The 17,173-nt window shown below is 42.7% G+C and overlaps 1 protein-coding gene across 2 annotated transcripts in view; it reads left to right on the top strand.

Annotated features, from left to right (window-relative positions):
• Positions 1 to 17,173, top strand: part of LOC144695474 (small conductance calcium-activated potassium channel protein 2) — a 157,188-nt gene that overhangs the window by 117,349 nt on the left and 22,666 nt on the right. For both annotated transcript variants that reach the window (XM_078566355.1, XM_078566363.1), the window contains exon 7: positions 16,995 to 17,064. In XM_078566355.1, the coding sequence (XP_078422481.1) occupies positions 16,995 to 17,064 (70 nt within the window). The remainder of the gene's footprint in view (positions 1 to 16,994; positions 17,065 to 17,173) is intronic.

The raw sequence follows: 17,173 nt of genomic DNA on the forward strand, positions 1-17,173 counted from the left end.
CCAATTAAGAAGCTGCTTCCGGGACCCATGTTGGAAGGTCCGTTCTGCACGGTCTGTAGTTAGGGCCACTGGCTGTGGTGTGGGTGCTGCTGAGGGGCCATTAGCAGCAGCATCAATGGTGCCACAGAGGTATCTTCAGTAAGAGGGCAGCAGCTGCCATTGTAGCAAGAGCTACATTAGCGAGGCATTGGTCTCCATGAAGTGGCTGCAGTGGCATGCCTTGTGCTTAGGGAGATGAGAATTTTGATGTAATGCTGGCAACATAATAAAAGACTGTACATGGTTCGCAGCTCAGAGCTCCCACTGTGAAGCTGCTACTTCTCAATTTCCAGGCTCCTGACAGTGAAGGGTGGAGGGGTGAGGGGTGGGTGGGGAGTTGGGGGGTTGTTGGGGGTGGTGGGGGGGGGAGGGTGGCGACCTGTGTGCCATCAGAAAACTTGCAGTCCAATTCCACAATTGGGGTTCATTGCCCTATAAGGTACCCTAATTGGCTGCCTACCACTGCTGAGCAGCTGCTGGGATCCTGCCTCTGGGAAAAGAGCAGGGAGGCAGGAATGTCACACTAAGCCAGCTTGATGCAAGTCAATCGCATTTTCCTCACATCTCCACCTCCAAAGCTGCTTCTCTGAGGCTGGGAAAATTCTGCCCAGTGTGTGGCTTTGATGCAGCAATCAAATGTATGAAGACTGATCATATCGGTTTAGAAGAATAACGCCTAAATTTTTGCTCTTGAATCAAGAGTGCAGGGTCAGGAAAATTCCCAGCTTTGCAAACCCAACTCAGGTGAGAGTGCCCAGACAGTCAGATTTTCATCTTGTGGGGGTAGGAATTAATAAGAGTCAGGCCCACCACCTCCAGAAAGAGCTTGGAGGTAGCCACAGGGGCTGCTGGGTGCAGAGGCAGGCTGTGTGAAAGGCCCGCCTTAGTACTCTGGGACTTTGTCATAACTGCTAAAAAAAACACAAAAACAAAAAACATCCTTCCAGCCCTCATCCTTTGCACCCCTCTCATGCCCCCACCCACATCCCATGGCCGCCTCATACCCTCCATGCCAACCTATGACCCTCTACCCTCCCTCTATGGCCCTTTATAGCCCTATGCCAACTTAGTGCCAACTCATGCCAACCCATGCTGCCCACCCAGCACCCTTTGTGCTTACAACCTCCATGCCAACTCACCCAGTATCCACCTTGGGCAAACCTCAGGATCCATGCTGAGATGAAATAAAATAAAGCTCCAAGTGTCTACTGATTACTTCACTATTTAAAAATAACACTCAAATTCATAAAAACCCATTCACTGCATTTACACCTCTTCAAGTACTTAATCCCTTATTCAACAAACATTTCACTGAAGTGCTTAATCCCTTATAAAAACAGGCATTTTTATTTATAGCCCCACATCAAAGACTTTATAACTACTTGGAGCTGTCAATCAAACTATGAACTGACAGGCATCCCACTGTGATAATGATAGGTTGTGGAACCAGTCATGCAGCACAAAGCATATAATGATAGCCTTCAAGCTTATGTCAACAGATGAAGTGAAATAGCAAGCACTGATTTCTTTTTAAGCTACAGATTTATTTTTTAATTTAAAGGCCAGGAGATTTAAACAACTTGACAGCTTGACAATTCCCTTGACCAGCTTGACAGTCCTAATGAGTTTATCCACTTTTTATGCACATTCATGTCTACTTTAAACAATCCCAAAGGACTTTTGCCCTCTCCCAAAAGACACTTGATCTCTCGAAAAGGGAACCTTATCTCTCCCGAAGGTGTCCCTGGACTTATCCAAAAGGGTACCCTACCTCTGTAAATAACACCGTCAACTTCAGACCATCTCCTGAAAAGTATAAAGCCCACAAGTCGTGTTTTGGAGCAAAAATTCGACCTATTTGAAATGAACCATTATTGTTCAAACAATATCCACCCTCCCCCCCCCGCCCCACCCCATTCCCCCCTGGTGAAAATGGTGGGTGCCGAGTTCAGAGGCAGGACTTCTCAAATTGGAAGTGGTGCCGGAGCCCTTTTTACCTTTACAGAAATTCAGGCCTTGTGTTTTGGTTGGTTCTTCCCTCAGCATCCCAGATTACCATCCATTTATTCATAATAGCATCTAGCTGTTTCATAGCTTAATCCAGCATTGTTGGTGTTTGCGACTTTGACTCCTTCACCTAAAGCCTGTGTTACTTTTATAATTGATAATTTGCATATCATGAGGCATTATAGTTATTCACCAAATAATACTGAGGTAATGCCACTGGTGGCAAAGGTTGTGCGTATATCAAAATATGCCTGGAGCTTTCTTGGACCTTATGCCATCTAGTGAAATGCAGAAATTGGTGACGAGAGAGTTTTTATTTGATAATGGTTTTTTTGTCAAGGTCTGAGGATCATACAACTGATTTTAACTTGTTTGTTCCTGTGGGTTCCCTATAACCTGTGTACTGCAAGATGTAAACTTTGGGCTAAAGTGTTAAAACGTGTTATTGTCTTTTATCAGTTAGTTTATAGGTTATACTGGCTCTTACAGTGCCAGTACCTTAATTGATGCAATTGTTGCTAATTGCTGGGATGAGTATGAATCTCTCAGGATACTCAAATGAAGCTGGGTTTTTTAGTGAGTCTTTTTCTGCTGTTCTGATTATAGCTTTATTTGGTTGCAGTGATAACTTAGGCTGTGCATTAATTTGTGATTGCCTGTGTGAGATATAGAATTGTTACTTACATTTTGGGTCTGAATTAGACGGGGCTATAAAACTATAGGGTCGATTTTAACCCTGCCTGCCCAGCAAGGCAAGTGTGGGTGGGGGCTTCACATCAGATATGGGAACTTACCCCACATTTTCCAAACTGCTTACAGTGGTTGACATTTTTAATTGGCATCTTTTGGGTTTTGAGAATCATAGAATGGTTACAGGGCAGAAGAAGGCAACTGCATCAGAAAAACAGGGTCTACTTTAAGTGATGAAGCTGTAATTTAATGACTTCATTTGAACATGCACAAAATTTTACCAGTGAGCTGACAAAGCCCCAGATCCAGCATTTTTGTGGCCTGACGATAACTGTTTCAAAGTTTTCAAAATAAATAATTTAAGTTCTTTATGGACCGGGAGGAGGACTAGTGTTGTCCCTGGCCTGACAAAGACACCTAGGACCTCTCCTGTTCGAGTTGACTTTTATTGTTCCTGTTCTCCAATCCCTCCTAGCTTACAATGCTGATGATCATTTCCATGGGCCCTTGGCGCCGGTCTAGCCATTGGCAATTGATGACACCAGCAATTTCTTGTCAGCCCTGAGGGCAGGAGTCAGTGTTCTGAGATGCAGATGAGGTCTTGGAGTTAAAATTTTCCATGCTCTGAGAGACCAGATGGATAACCGTCCCTTTCAGTCCAGCAGCCCTGATTCTCACTCTCAGTTTATAATGCACTTGAAGGCAATGTGAGTGGTATTACAGTGGCAACATTTGCTAAGTGTTCTGTGTGCAAAATGATTTCTTGAATGAAAAGTATTGTATAGTAGTTCTGGATGTTGGTGGGTCACCATTTATTGGGCATATTGTACATACATAAATGAAATAAATGAGAGATTAACTTGTCTTGCATTATCGCTCATTATTGAGTATAAAATGCCAGTATCTATTCAGCGTGCCTGTACAGAACTGATCCTTGTACTCATTTTAAGCTCACTCCTATGCTCCTTTACCATTAACAGAGCTGATTATTATAACATGTCTAATCTCTGTGCACTGATTGAAAACTACAGTTTATAATAGAAACAAAAGGACTATGCCAGCCAGATTTAGGTGATAAGTATTGCTCTATCGTCAGTTCCTAGAAGAGTTTAGGAACCCTTTTAAATTAGTGAGAGTGGAATGCTTGTATAATGATCACATGTAAACCTGTCAAATTCACTAAATTGGGCTACTGGGAAGATTCACGTTGAATGGATCTTACTGAACTTAGAGTGTCTGACAAGGTAATATTAGGAAAAACTCAGCAGGCTTGGTAGCATCTGCGGAGAGGAACACAGTTAACGTTTCGAGTCCGTATGACTCTTCAACAGAACTAAGTAAAAATAGAAAAGAGGTGAAATATAAGCTGGTTTAAGCGGGGGCTGGGTGGGACAGGTAGAGCTAGATAGAGGACCAGTGATAGGTGGAGATTGCCAAAAGATGTCAAAGACAAAAGGACAAGGAGGTGTTGAAGGTGGTGATATTATCTAAGGAATGTGCTAATTAAGGGTAGAAAGCAGGACAAGCAAGGTACAGATAGCCCTAGTGGGGGTGGGGTGGGGTGAAGGGAAGGGATCGAAATAGGCTAAAAGGTAGAGATAAAACAATGGATGGAAATACGTTTAAAAATAACGGAAATAGGTGGGAAAAGAAAAATTTATATAAATTATTGGGGGAAAAAAGGGGGATCGGAAAGGGGGTGGGGATGGAGGAAAGAGTTCATGATCTAAAATTGTTGAACTCAATATTCAGTCCGGAAGGCTGTAAAGTGTCTAGTCGGAAGATGAGGTGCTGGAGGAACAGCACATTCCTTAGATAATATCACCACCTTCAACACCTCTTTGACCTTTTGTCTATGACATCTTTTGGCTATCTCCACCTATCACTGGCCCTCTATCCAGCTCTACCTGTCCCACCCCACCCCCCGCTTAAACCAGCTTATATTTCACCTCTCCTCTATTTTTACTTAGTTCTGTTGAAGAGTCATAAGGACTTGAAATGTTAACTGTGTTCCTCTCCGTAGATGCTGCCAGACCTGCTGCGTTTTTCCAGGTATTTTTATTTTTACTTTGGATTTCCAGCATCCGTAGTTTTTTGCTTTTATATTAAGGTAATATTAGGGTTGCTGTTCTAGCACAAGCACTCCAGTCACTTCAGTAGGTGAAAGGATCTACATTTGTAAGGTGGAAAGGGAGGGATAACCAAAACAGGCTGAAAACAAAGGAAGTTGATGACTACTATAGTGGAAAGGCCAAATAATCAAGTATTTTGATAGGTAGGCCACATTTTGTTATACACGTGCATGGAGCTTTTGGATCAAGTTCTGGGGCATGAAATTCAGCTCTGCAGTGCTGCTGATGCTAGTGCTATGGAAGCTTGAAACTCAAGAGGTGTTGACCAGAAAGCGCTGGGCCACTTCTGGCATGGCATGCTCTGACTCTGAGGGTGCAAGCATAGGTGTGTCATGCTGGGAGCATGCAGAGCGCGCTGATTGTAATGGCTAGCAGCCTCAAATACTGACCTCTCCTACCTCCACCTCAGCCAGGAGCAGTGTGTCTGAGGTATCTATGTTTCAGCAAGGAGGTGGTGATTGAACTGTGCCACTTCCTAAAACCTGCTCTGCAGCCTCACAGTAGAGTGAGGATGGCACTGCTAGTTGCCATCAAGATTACTGTCACCCTAAATTTCTACACTGGGAGATCCTTCCAGGTCAGGGCAGGTGACATCAGCAATATCTCAACAGTTTGCTGTCCATCACTGCATCAGGGGAGTGACAGAGGCCCTGTATAGAAAGAAAGAGGACTTCATCATGAGGTGACTTCCCTCATGGTGCAGGGTACAATTGACTGCAGGCTCCACATATTAAGAAGGGGATGTTCTGTAACTGCAAGAGTTACCATTCCATTAATATCCAGTTCATGTTTGACCATGCCCAGAAGATCCTTTTAATGATTGCCATCTATCCTGGCAGTAGCCATGATGCATTCATCCTGTGCCAGTCAACTGTAATCAACATCTTCAGCCCACCACTAAATATTAGATATTGGCTTCTTGGCGAAAAGGAATACCCACTCTACATCTGCCTAATGACTCTCTTCTGCCATCCAATTACATAAGGACAGCATGCCTACAATGAGAGGCATGCTGCAGACAGGAATATTGTGGGGCAAACCATCGGCTGACTGAAACAACGGTCCTGCTGCCTGAACTGCTCTAGGCGAGCCCTCCAGAACTTACTGAGTGTGTTTTTGAGTTCATGTGCTTTGTTGCACCCTCTGCAACCTTGCTATTATGAAGGTGCAGCCCCTGCCACCAAACTATTGCAGGCTGCCTCAGAAGGAGGAGGAAGAGGAGAAGCTAGTGGCGGAAGGGAGGAGGCATCCTGGACCCTTTTGCTCTGGATGGGCGATCTGTGGGCAGATACTCAGATTTTGGTTCCCCTGAGATGTCAAGCTCACATTACAATTCCTCTACAAGTCCCAATCTTTCAATACATCTTTTATAGACCATCACAGCATCCTGGTCTGAAATAAAAGTCGCCAAGAAAAAGAATTCCAAGCCAACTTTATCTAACAACACTTCGAATAACACATGCAAAACTGAACTATTCACCCTGGTACATTCCCTTAGTGCCTGTCTCACTTTAGCTTGTTCTAGTGCTCCTATACAATGCTACACAGTGACTGCTGAGAACCTGGCTTTAGACTGCTCCACTTTAGCATGGGCAACAGCAATCTGGACTGGATGGCTGGAAGGCAACAGTAAGGACACTGGTGGAGTGGCTGTTGGGGGGGGTGGTGTGGGGATGCGGTGGGGTGTGGGATCACAAATGCTGTCAACCTGATTAGTACACCATGAAGCTGTTGGCACTCCCCCATTGTAGTGCCTCAGCAATCTTTGTAATTTGTTGGAGGATATATTGTTGAATTACTGTGAGAGCCGGCATATCTCTTTGAGTGTTGGTATCCGTAGTCATAGTGGTAGCAGTCTGAGCCTTCCTGGCAACATGCATGGATCTCATCGCAGAATCACAGAACCTTTATAGTGCAGAAGGAGTTCGTTAAGCCCATGGAGTCTGCATAGGCTTGCTGAACGAGCAATCTACCGAATCCCACTCCCCTGTCTTATCCCCATAACCTTGCACATTCTCTCTTTTCAGGTGGCAATCCAATTCCCTTTTGAGTATCTCGATCGAGCCTGCCTCTACCACCCTTTTGAGGAAGTTCGTTCCAGGCTCCTACCTCACATCACTTCTACTCCTTTTGCCCATTATTTTGAATCTGTGCACGCTAGTTCTTGATGTACATTTGAGTGGAAACATTTTCTCACTATTTACCCTGTCCATACCCCTCAGAATCTTGAATACCTCTATCAAGTCTCCTCTCAGCCTTTTTTTCTCCAAGGAGAACAGACCCAACCTCTCCAATCTACCCTCATAGCTATAGTTGTTTATCCCTGGAATCATTCTTATGAATCTCCTCTGCACTCTCTCCAATGCCTTCACATCCTTCCTCAAGTATGGCACCCAGAACTGGACGCAGTACTCCAGACAAGGCCTAACTAGTGTCTTATACAAGTTCAACATGACCTCCTTGCTCTTGTACTCAATGCCCATATTAATAAAACCTAGGATACCATATGCTTTATTAAGTGCTCTGTCAACATGCCCTGCCATTTTCAATTACTTATGTACATATACACCGAGGTCCCTTTGTTCCTCCACCTCCTTTAGAGTTTCTCTCTTAATTTCATACTGCCTCTCCAATTTCTTCTTGCAAAATAAATCACCTCACACCTGTCTTTTATCTGCCATTTGTCTGCCCAATCCACCAATATGTCTATGTCCTTTTGAAGTTCAAGACTATCCTCATCACAGTTAACAATGCTTCCAATCTTTGTATCATCCCCAAGTTTTGAAATCATTCTCTACACACCATAGCCTAGGTTATTAATATATATCAAGAAAAACAATGACCCCACATTGACCCCTGGGGAGCTCCACTACAGACCTTCCTCCAATCTGAAAAACAACCATTTATCACTACTGTTTCCTGTCACTCAGCCAATTTCTTATGCAAGTGCCTACTTTCCCTTTTATTCCTTGAGCTAGAATTTTGCTCACAAATCTGTTGTGTGGCACTGTATCAACTAGCTTTTGAAAATCCATATACATCACATCAACAGCATTGTCCTTATCAACCTTCTCTGTTACCACCTCAAAAAAATTCCAGAAAGTTAGTTAAAGATAATTTTCCCTTAAAGAATCCATGCGAGCTTTCCTTAATTATCCTACACCTGTCTAAGTGACTATTGATTTTGTCCCAGTCTGAGTGTCCACTGGAATACTGAGGCATTGAGTAGTTTTGGCCTGTTCTACAGTGGAAACTGAGACATCAGCCACCAGACGCTGCATCATAGTTAGATCCACAAGTGCTGGAAAGTATAGACTCCAAACTCTGAGTGAAGCCCTGTGCCATGTTGAAGCTGGTCTCCAACATGCTTCTTGACAGTACCAAGAGACTGTGTGCAGACCTGCCATGCCCAGGGACTCACCATGTGCTTATTCAGACTCTGCATTACCCTCTAAAGTTTGGGCAGTGCCATTATCTGAGCTGGTGGCTCTGATTGTCAGAACAGCATTAAAAACATACGAGTTAGGAGCAGGAGAAGGCAATTCAGCCCTTTGAGCCATTCAATAAGACCATGGCTGATCTGACTGTAACCTCCATCCTACCCCCAATAACCCTTCACCCCCTGGTTTATCAAGAGTCTACCTACCTCTCCCTTGAAAACATTCAAAGACTCTGCCTCCACTGCCTTTTGAGGAAGGGAGTTCCAAAGGCTCAATCCCCCTCTGAGAGAAAAGGTTTCTTCTCATCTCTGAGGAAACATCCTCTCCACATCCATCCTGTCAAGACCCCTCAGAATCTTACATGCTTCAATCAAGCCACCCCTTACTCTTCTAAACTCCAGCGGACTCAAGCCTAGCCTGTTCATTCTTTCCTCATAAGACAACCCGTCCATTTCTGGTATTAGTTTAGTAAAACTTTCTCTGAACTGCTTCTATTGCATTTACATACTTCCTTAAATAAGGAGACCAATATTGTACACAGCACTCCAGATGTGGTCTCACCTGTGTCCTGAATAACTGAAGCATAACCTCCCTACTTTTATATTCAATTCCTGTTGCAATAAATGATAACATTCTATCTGCTTTCCTAATTAATTGCTGTACCTGCATACTAGCCTTTTATGATTCAGTGTACTGGGACACCTAGATCCCTCTGAATCTCAGAGCTCTGCAATCTCTCACCATTTAGAAAATATGCTTCTTTTTTAGGTCTAATAGTTTTCCGAGCACCTTTTCCCTAGTGATGTTGATTGTATTAAGTTCATCCCTCCCTATCATCTTTTAATTTTCAAGAATCTTTAGGAGATTTTCTAAGTCCTAAATAGCGAAGGTTCAAAAAGACTTTGGATCCAAGTGCACAGATCAATGAAATATTATGAACAGGTACTGAAATAATAAAAAGCCCAATGAAATGTTGGCCTTTCTAGCTAGAGGAATTGAATACAAGGAGGTAGAAGTCATGCTTCAGATACACAAAGCCCTGGTTAGACCACACCTGAAGCACTGCAGCCAGTTCTGGGCATCACACCTTAGGATGGATATCTTGTTCTTGGAAGGGCTGGAGTGCAGATTTACTCTAGTTATAACTGGATTCCAAGGGTTGTGCTAAGAGGACAGATTAAAACAAATTAGAGTTGAATTCCCTGGAATTTAGAAGGCTAAGAGCTGATGTAATCAAAAGTTTTAAGATATTAAGGGGGATAGATAGAGTAGATTGGGAGAAATAATTTCCATTAGCTGAGGAACCTAGGACCTATGGAACATGGTCAAAAAATTAAAGTCAGACCTTTCAGGGGTTGATTAGGGGCTTGATTTTGCAGTTTTCTGCAGGGTGAGGGAGGCGAAACAGAAAGTGAGTTGTCCGCTCACTCCCACCCCCGCTGCCTCAGCTCGGCAAATCAGGTGTCAGTTAGCCAATTTGTGGCCTCTTTGTTTTCAAGAAGGAGTTAGATATAACTCTTGGGGCAAAAGGGATCAAAGGATATGGGGAAAAAGCGGGAGCAGGCTATTGAGTTGGATGATCAGTCATGATAATAATGAATCGCGGAGCAGGCTCGAAGGGCCGAATGGCCTACTACAGCTCCTATTTTCTATGTTTCTATGTTTCTCTCAGCAGGAAGGCAGCTGAGTAGCAGTGCAAAGGGGGGCTCCCCACCCAATCGGGAGCCTAGGCCAGAACGTCATGTGGCACAGGGGTTATGCTGTGAATAGGAAGTCAGTCATACTACAAATTTATATGCCCCCTGCTCTCTCAATCTCTCTCTTTTTCTAATGGCAGGCTCAAAAATGTTAGAAAATAAAGTCTAAAAACACACAGACACTGCCACCTTCACTAGCAGAATCTGGTGCTACGTGCAGCCTTGGTCCCAGTGACAGGCCTTTTCTAACACCGATGTGCTGCTTCTTCATACCTGCCGTAAAGCACTCCCAAACATCTTCCGACCGAAAAATGCAACAGGCAATGAAAAATTACAAACAATTGGCTGTTTAACAAGGTCAATAGCTTGTTAATTGGTTATTTCAAAATGGTGGGCAGGCTTCCGAGTTCAGCGGCTGCTTGTGTTTCATAATATCAGAGACCAACATGGTGATATCACATTGCTGACCCAATATCATGATGCCATGTGTTTGCGCTGGGAAGGGGGAAGTGGGTGAGCCTCCTGATTTGCACTGTAAAATCCAGCCCTGGGAAATGCTTCTTCACATGAAGGGTGGTAGAAGTTTGGGACTCTCTTCCTCAACTGGCAATTTGTGGTAGAATGGTTAGTAATTTTAAAACCAAGATTGCTAAGAGTTTTGTTATTCATGCTTGTTAAGGAATGCGGGGCACAGGCAGGTATATGGAATTAAATCACAGATCAAGCATAATGTAATTGGATGACGAACAGGTCTGAGGGGCTGAATGGCCCACTACTGTTCGTACTTTCCTATGCTTCATCAGAGGTCTGGCAAGTGAAAGTGAGGTGGTGGGGATAGAGGTTAGGAAATAGAACAAAAGGGAAGGTTTGTGATGGGGTGGAAGACAGGAGAGATTAAATGTCAAAAAGTTTCATGGTGCAAGGTCAAAGAGAGCGGTAGGTATTTTTTATTCATTTTATGGGATATGTGGGCTTCGCTGGCTGGGCCAGCATTTATTGCCCATCCATAATTGCCCTTGAGAAGGCGGTGGTGAGCTGCCTTCTTGAACCGCTGCAGTCCATGTGGTGCACCCACAGTGCTGTTAAGGAGGGAGTTCTAGTACTTTGACCCAGCGACAGTGAAGGAATAGCGATATATTTCCAAGTCAGGCTGTTGAGTGACTTGGAGGGGAACTTCTAGGTGATGGTGTTCCCATTTGCCCCAAGTAAAGAAACAAGAGATGTGGCTGGAGGAGAATGGCAGGATAGCACTAGTCCGGCTGCCAAGTAAAGGAATTAAGAAAGAAATAAGCACAAGATAACAAATCAGCTAAAAAGCACAAAACAAATGGAGGCAGCAGGTGTGATGTAAAGTTGTTGAACTAACTGTTGACTCCAGAGGGCTGTAGAGTTCCCAGTCAAAAGATAAGGTGCCAGTTCTCGAGCTTGCATTGACCTTCATTGAAACACTGTAGAAAGCTAAGAACAGAGAAGTCAGAGTGTAAGTTAGGTGGGGGATTAAAATGAAAGGCATCTGGAAGCTTGGGGTCATGCTTGGGGACTGAAGGGAGGTGTTCTACAAAGTAATCACCCAGTCTGCATTTGGTCTTCCCATTGTAGAGGAGATGAAGCTAGGTGGTCAGGAGCTGTGATGGGAGAGGACCAGTGTGTTTTGTTTATGCACTGTCTATATTTCAAAATATAAAAAAAGTTGGCATAGTTGCAGTTAGCGCTCAGTGAGAGTGAGTATGTTGCTGTTTTTAAGCTACTAGTGGCCCAGTAGTTTCTGAGTTCTGGATCACTTGTGTCAGTTTACGACACATATGAAATAATCACTTGCTGGTGTCTGACACATGGAATACCTCATGATTACTAAATTCCAGCACTCATCATATCTTCTTGTGAAACTACTTTGGCAGCTATCTTGAGAACAAAATGAATGTACTGTCAAAACATACTGGCAAAAATTGTATTTTAGAATTAGCAGTCACAAATGGCATTCCACTAATGTTTTTTTTAAGCATGAATGCACTTTTAAGGTAGTACAGATGCAGCACAGCACCTGCCTACAATGTGGAAAATTGCCCAGGTATGTCTTGTCCACAAAAAACAGGACAAATTCTATTCAAGCCAATTACCACCCAAACTCTCAATCATCAGCAAGGTGATGGAAGGTGTCATCAACAGTGTTATCAAGTGGTATTCACTCACAAATAACCTGCCCAGTGATACTCACTTCAGGTTCTGCCAGGACCTCTTTGTCACAGTCTTGGCCCAAAACAAACATGGACAAAAGAGCTGAATTCCAGAGGTGAGGTGAGAGTGATGGCCCTTGATATTAAGACAACATTAAACTGAGTGTGGCATCCAGGATCCCTAGCAAAATTGAAGTAATTGGGAAACAGGGGAAACCTCTCCTACTGCTTGGAGTCATACCTAACACAAAGAAAGATGTTTGTGGTCGTTGGAGGCTAATCACCTCAGCCCCAGGACTTTGTTGTAGAGGTGGGGGGCAGTGGTGCGTGGTATTGTCACTGGACTAGTACTCTAGAGATCCAGGGTAATGATCTGGGGACCTGGGTTTGAATCCCGCCACGGCAGATGGTGAAATTTGAATTCAATAAAAATCTAGAATTAGAAGTCTGATGATGACTACAAAACCATTGCCGAATGTCATAAAAACCTATCTGGTTCACTAATGTCGTTGAGGGAAGGAAATCTGCTGTCCTTACCTGGCCTGGCCTACATGTGACTCCAGGCCCACAGCAATGTGGTTGGCTCTTAAAATGCCCTCTTAACAAGGGTAATTAGGGATGGGTAATAAATGCTGGCCCAGGAACGAATTAAAAAAAAGTTCCTCAGGGCAGCGTCCTAGGCCCAACCATCTTTAGCTTCTTCATTAAGGACCTTTCCTCCAACATAAGACCAGAATTGGGGATGTTCTTTGATGATTGTGCAGTGTTGAGTACAGTTTTTAACTTCAGATACTGAAGCAGTCCATGCCCACAAGACCTGGACAACATTCAATCTTGGGCTGATAAGTGGCAAGTAACATTTGAACCACACAAGCGTCAAGCAATGACCACCCCCAGCAAAAGAGGATCTAACCATCTCCCTTGACATTCAACAAGATTAGCATTGCTGAATAGCCCACCATCAACATCCAGGGGCATAATATTGACCAGAAACTTAACCAGATCAGTCACATAAATACTTTGGCTGAAAGAGTTGGTCAGACGTTGGGAATTTTATGGCAAGTAACTCACATCTTGACTCCCCAAAGCTTGTTCATCTTCTACTGACACAAGTCAGGAGTGTGATGAAATACTCCCCACTTGCCTGGATAGTGCAGTTCGAACAACATTCAGGAACTTCTACACCACCCAGGACTAAGCAGTTCCTTGAATGGCACCCTATCACTTTAAACATCCACTCCCTGGCAGCAGTGTGTACCATCTGCAACGTGCACTACAGCAACCTGCCAAAGCTACTTCGACAGTGCTTTCCAAACTCACAATCTCTACCACCTAAAAAGACAAGTGCAACAGATTCATTCGAACACCACTACCTGCAACTTCTCCTCCAAGTTACGTAAACCCTGACTTTGAAATATATTGCTGTCCTTTCATCATCACTGGGCCAAAATCCTGGGATTCCCTTCCTAACAGCACTGTGGATGTACCTACACCACATGGACTCCAGTGGTTTAAAAAGGCAGTTCATGGCCACCCTCTCAAGGGCAATTAAGGATTGACAACAAAGCTTTCACGGCAATGCTCACATTCTATGAATAGTCTGGAAACTTCATAGTTTTTAAGGTGTTGGCCCATCCTTAAGCAATAAGATGTGTGAATTCCACAAATGGCTGTGAGGTATCCTCACCTATGTCCATATTTAATTAGATATTCACCAGAGACTTGATAATGTGTCTAGTCCAAATGCCAAAAGTCACATGGGCCAGCATTTTCTGTGCCCCCTCATGCTGACACGTAAAATGATGTGTCGGGCATGCGTCCTGATGTCACCGCACATCATTCCAGTCTTTCATTTGGCAGGCACGCACCAGAGTCGGCTGCGCACCCGCCGAACTGTCAAAGGCCTGTTAAGGCCATTTACAAACCAATTAACCCAATTGAGAAAGCTGCCCATCCAACCTTAAGGTTGGCGGGCAGGCGAAGAGCCCAGGCAGCCTTCACATTTTTCATGAAACTCATCCACAGGTGGGATGAGGTTTCATGAAGGGTTTATTAAATGAATAAATATTTTTCAAACATTTGATAAACATGTCCCAGCTCATGTGATGCAGTCACATGAGGGGAGATATGTAAATGATTTTAAACTTTTTTTATTTTGAAGTTTCAATTAGAACTTAATCTCCCTGAGGCAGCTCCGTGAAAGAGCGCAGACCCCGATTCTCCCCCCTCCCCCCTGCCCGCACAGGTAGTGCTGAGCGCTACCAGGTGCACGTCACGCTGGGCGGGCCTTAATTGGTCCGCCCACATAAAATGGCAGCGCGCAGCCGATCGCAGGTGGCGATCGACTCCGTGCCCGCTCCCGACCGCCCACCCGACAGGGAGAAAATTCTCCCCATGATAATGCACCAACTATCTTAATGGCTTGTTTGTGTCCAATTTTTAAAAGTATTGAGTGCATGTTCATAATATGATGTGCCTTTACTGGGCATGACAGTACTTAAAATAAAAATAGTTTTTCTTGCACCTAGGTCACAACTGTGAGGGGAAGGGGAACTCCTCTACAGGACACAGTGCTGCTGCTGGAGCATTCAGGCAGGCAGGGATGGTCTCTTAGCTCCTACCTGCAGAGACCTGGAGGCCGACTGGAAGATCCCAGTCTGCCTCCTTTAATTTGTCCTAAGTGGCCATCCGCAATCAGCTTCCCTGATTGGACAGGTAGGCCTGATGCTCCATCCCCGCCACCACTCAATCCTGCCTCTGCAATAATGGCCCAGGGGCGGGATTGAACCAGTGAATCAGCACACAGGCCAATTGTGCTATTTTTAGCTCCTGCTCGCCTCACATCCCGGTCCCACCAGGGCCTGAAAATCAAGCTGTTAATATTTCAGGGTAAGAGGGCTTTTGAATAGATTGATTTCTGCCTCTAAAATGGATTGAATTTTTTATCAGAAGCGCAGTATGACTTTCAATTGCTTACCATAAATGTTCGATTTATGAGAAAAATATAGAAATATTAGACTATACTGTTTAAAATAATTGTAATATTTCAAATAGGAAATTTATTTCAGAACTAAAATAATTTATTGTAATTTACTTTCTAGCAATTACTGTTTTAACGTGTAAAAATAGTTAATTTAAAAGGAAGGCTCAACACCTCATGACCCAATACAATGTAACAACTAGCAAGCACTGCTTCGAAACAAAATAAATAATTCTTCAAAATTATTCTGCATTGGTAAAACTAATATCATAAATTGCATTAGATCGCATCAATCCATTTATAATTTTTTAAAAGTACACTGCGTGTGAAATACACAATTAATTTAAATAAGGAGGATGCTATTCTAATACAGATTATGATTGTTTAGCTGCAAGGTGTTTAAAATGATTCCTTTTAAATAGGAATCTCACTTATCACTGAGTTACATTGGATACAAACTTCCCTTAATCAAATCCATTTCAGAATTTTACAGGGCAGGTATCAGGCCACACAGACATAGGAATACTTCATATGTCCACGTCCAGGGTCCTCAAAGAGGAGTGTTAGAAATAATTTTAAACCATTACTGGGTCCGGATTCAATTTGGCTAACTGCTGAATGAAGTCACTGCATTCTGAAAGAAGGCAAAATTTAACTTGATAAATCATTTCAAACTTTAAGAATTTAGATAAATAATAGAAGTAATGATTTCACATTAAAATTATCATTTCAAAAGATTTACAGTCATAACTGTGTAATTCAATCAGTTTTATAATTTTTTGTCCTTTTCCTTGATTTCGACTGATAATGTCCTGAGTGGAACATTAAGCCTTGCACTCCACCTTATTATTTAGTTGCACTATTTATTAAACTGAAGGAAGCAACAACATTTTGGCAATGAAAGTTAAGATGTAGGTTCATGATTTTGAGTTTCATAGCAGTGAATTTAATTAGAAACTTAATACCTCTCAAAATTCAAGAATGTATGGGAAGGGTTAGTCTTGGGAATCTACTTTCAACCAGCCATTAAATACAAACAACTGTTAGGTTCCTAAATGAAGTAAGTTTGGGTATTGTCTACCCAGTTTTCAATGTTTCAGATTGACAATTTATTTCCAGAGGCCAGAGGGAAAGCATGTGAAAAGTAACTAATGGTATCATAATTGTAATGTGGACATCTTCTGAATCTGAGTTAAAAATAGATTTAGGGCAGTAGGTGGTAATATGTGGGCTGTCTTAACAATGCTTGGTTTAAAGTGGGAAATGCTTTTTACCTTGTACAGCTGTTCTTCAGCTTTTTAATCAGGTTTTGAAAGTATTGATGATCCAAATTTCTTTTATGTGTTTTTTTCTACTTTATGTAACAAACTATAGTTTCGATGGCCCTAGGATTCCAGTTAAATCATCTGTAAAATATTCTGCTTCATGGAAATGGGCATTAGGCTCTGATGGAAACTGTCATGAGCTTTGAGGATAGTCTGAGACCAATCTTCTTCCATCCTATGTCTTTTGGTCATGATACTTAGGCTTTTAACGAATGCCTAAGCTTTGGTCTTACATTTGTAAATTTGTTTTTATTATTACTTTATTTCATCTGAAGCTATGGCTAATATAATGTAAAATGCACACATTTGTCTCTGCTACCAATTTTTTCCATGTTGAGGAAGCATGCTTCTCATTTAGCAGGCAAATGAGTGGTTTTGACCTTTTAAAAGTAAGAAAATCATTGTTCATTAAGGTGGTTTGCTCTGGTGAATTTTACTGCATGTTCTTTTTCGAAGATAGCATTGAAAGATGAAATGAAACTAACCAAATAAAATGAATGTTGCACTCAGGTTACGAAGTGTAAAAATGGAACAAAGAAAATTAAATGATCAGGCAAATACGTTGGTGGACCTTGCTAAGGTTAGTAGAATTCAGTGTGGATTTCCTAAGATTGCTAATTCTAAGATTGCACTTTGAAATTATTTTAAAATTGGTAGACTACTGTTCTGATTGTTAGTTTATATAAGTT

The sequence above is a fragment of the Cetorhinus maximus genome, chromosome 2, assembly GCF_964194155.1.
Source record: "Cetorhinus maximus chromosome 2, sCetMax3.hap1.1, whole genome shotgun sequence".
NCBI classification, from domain to species: Eukaryota; Metazoa; Chordata; class Chondrichthyes; order Lamniformes; family Cetorhinidae; genus Cetorhinus; species Cetorhinus maximus.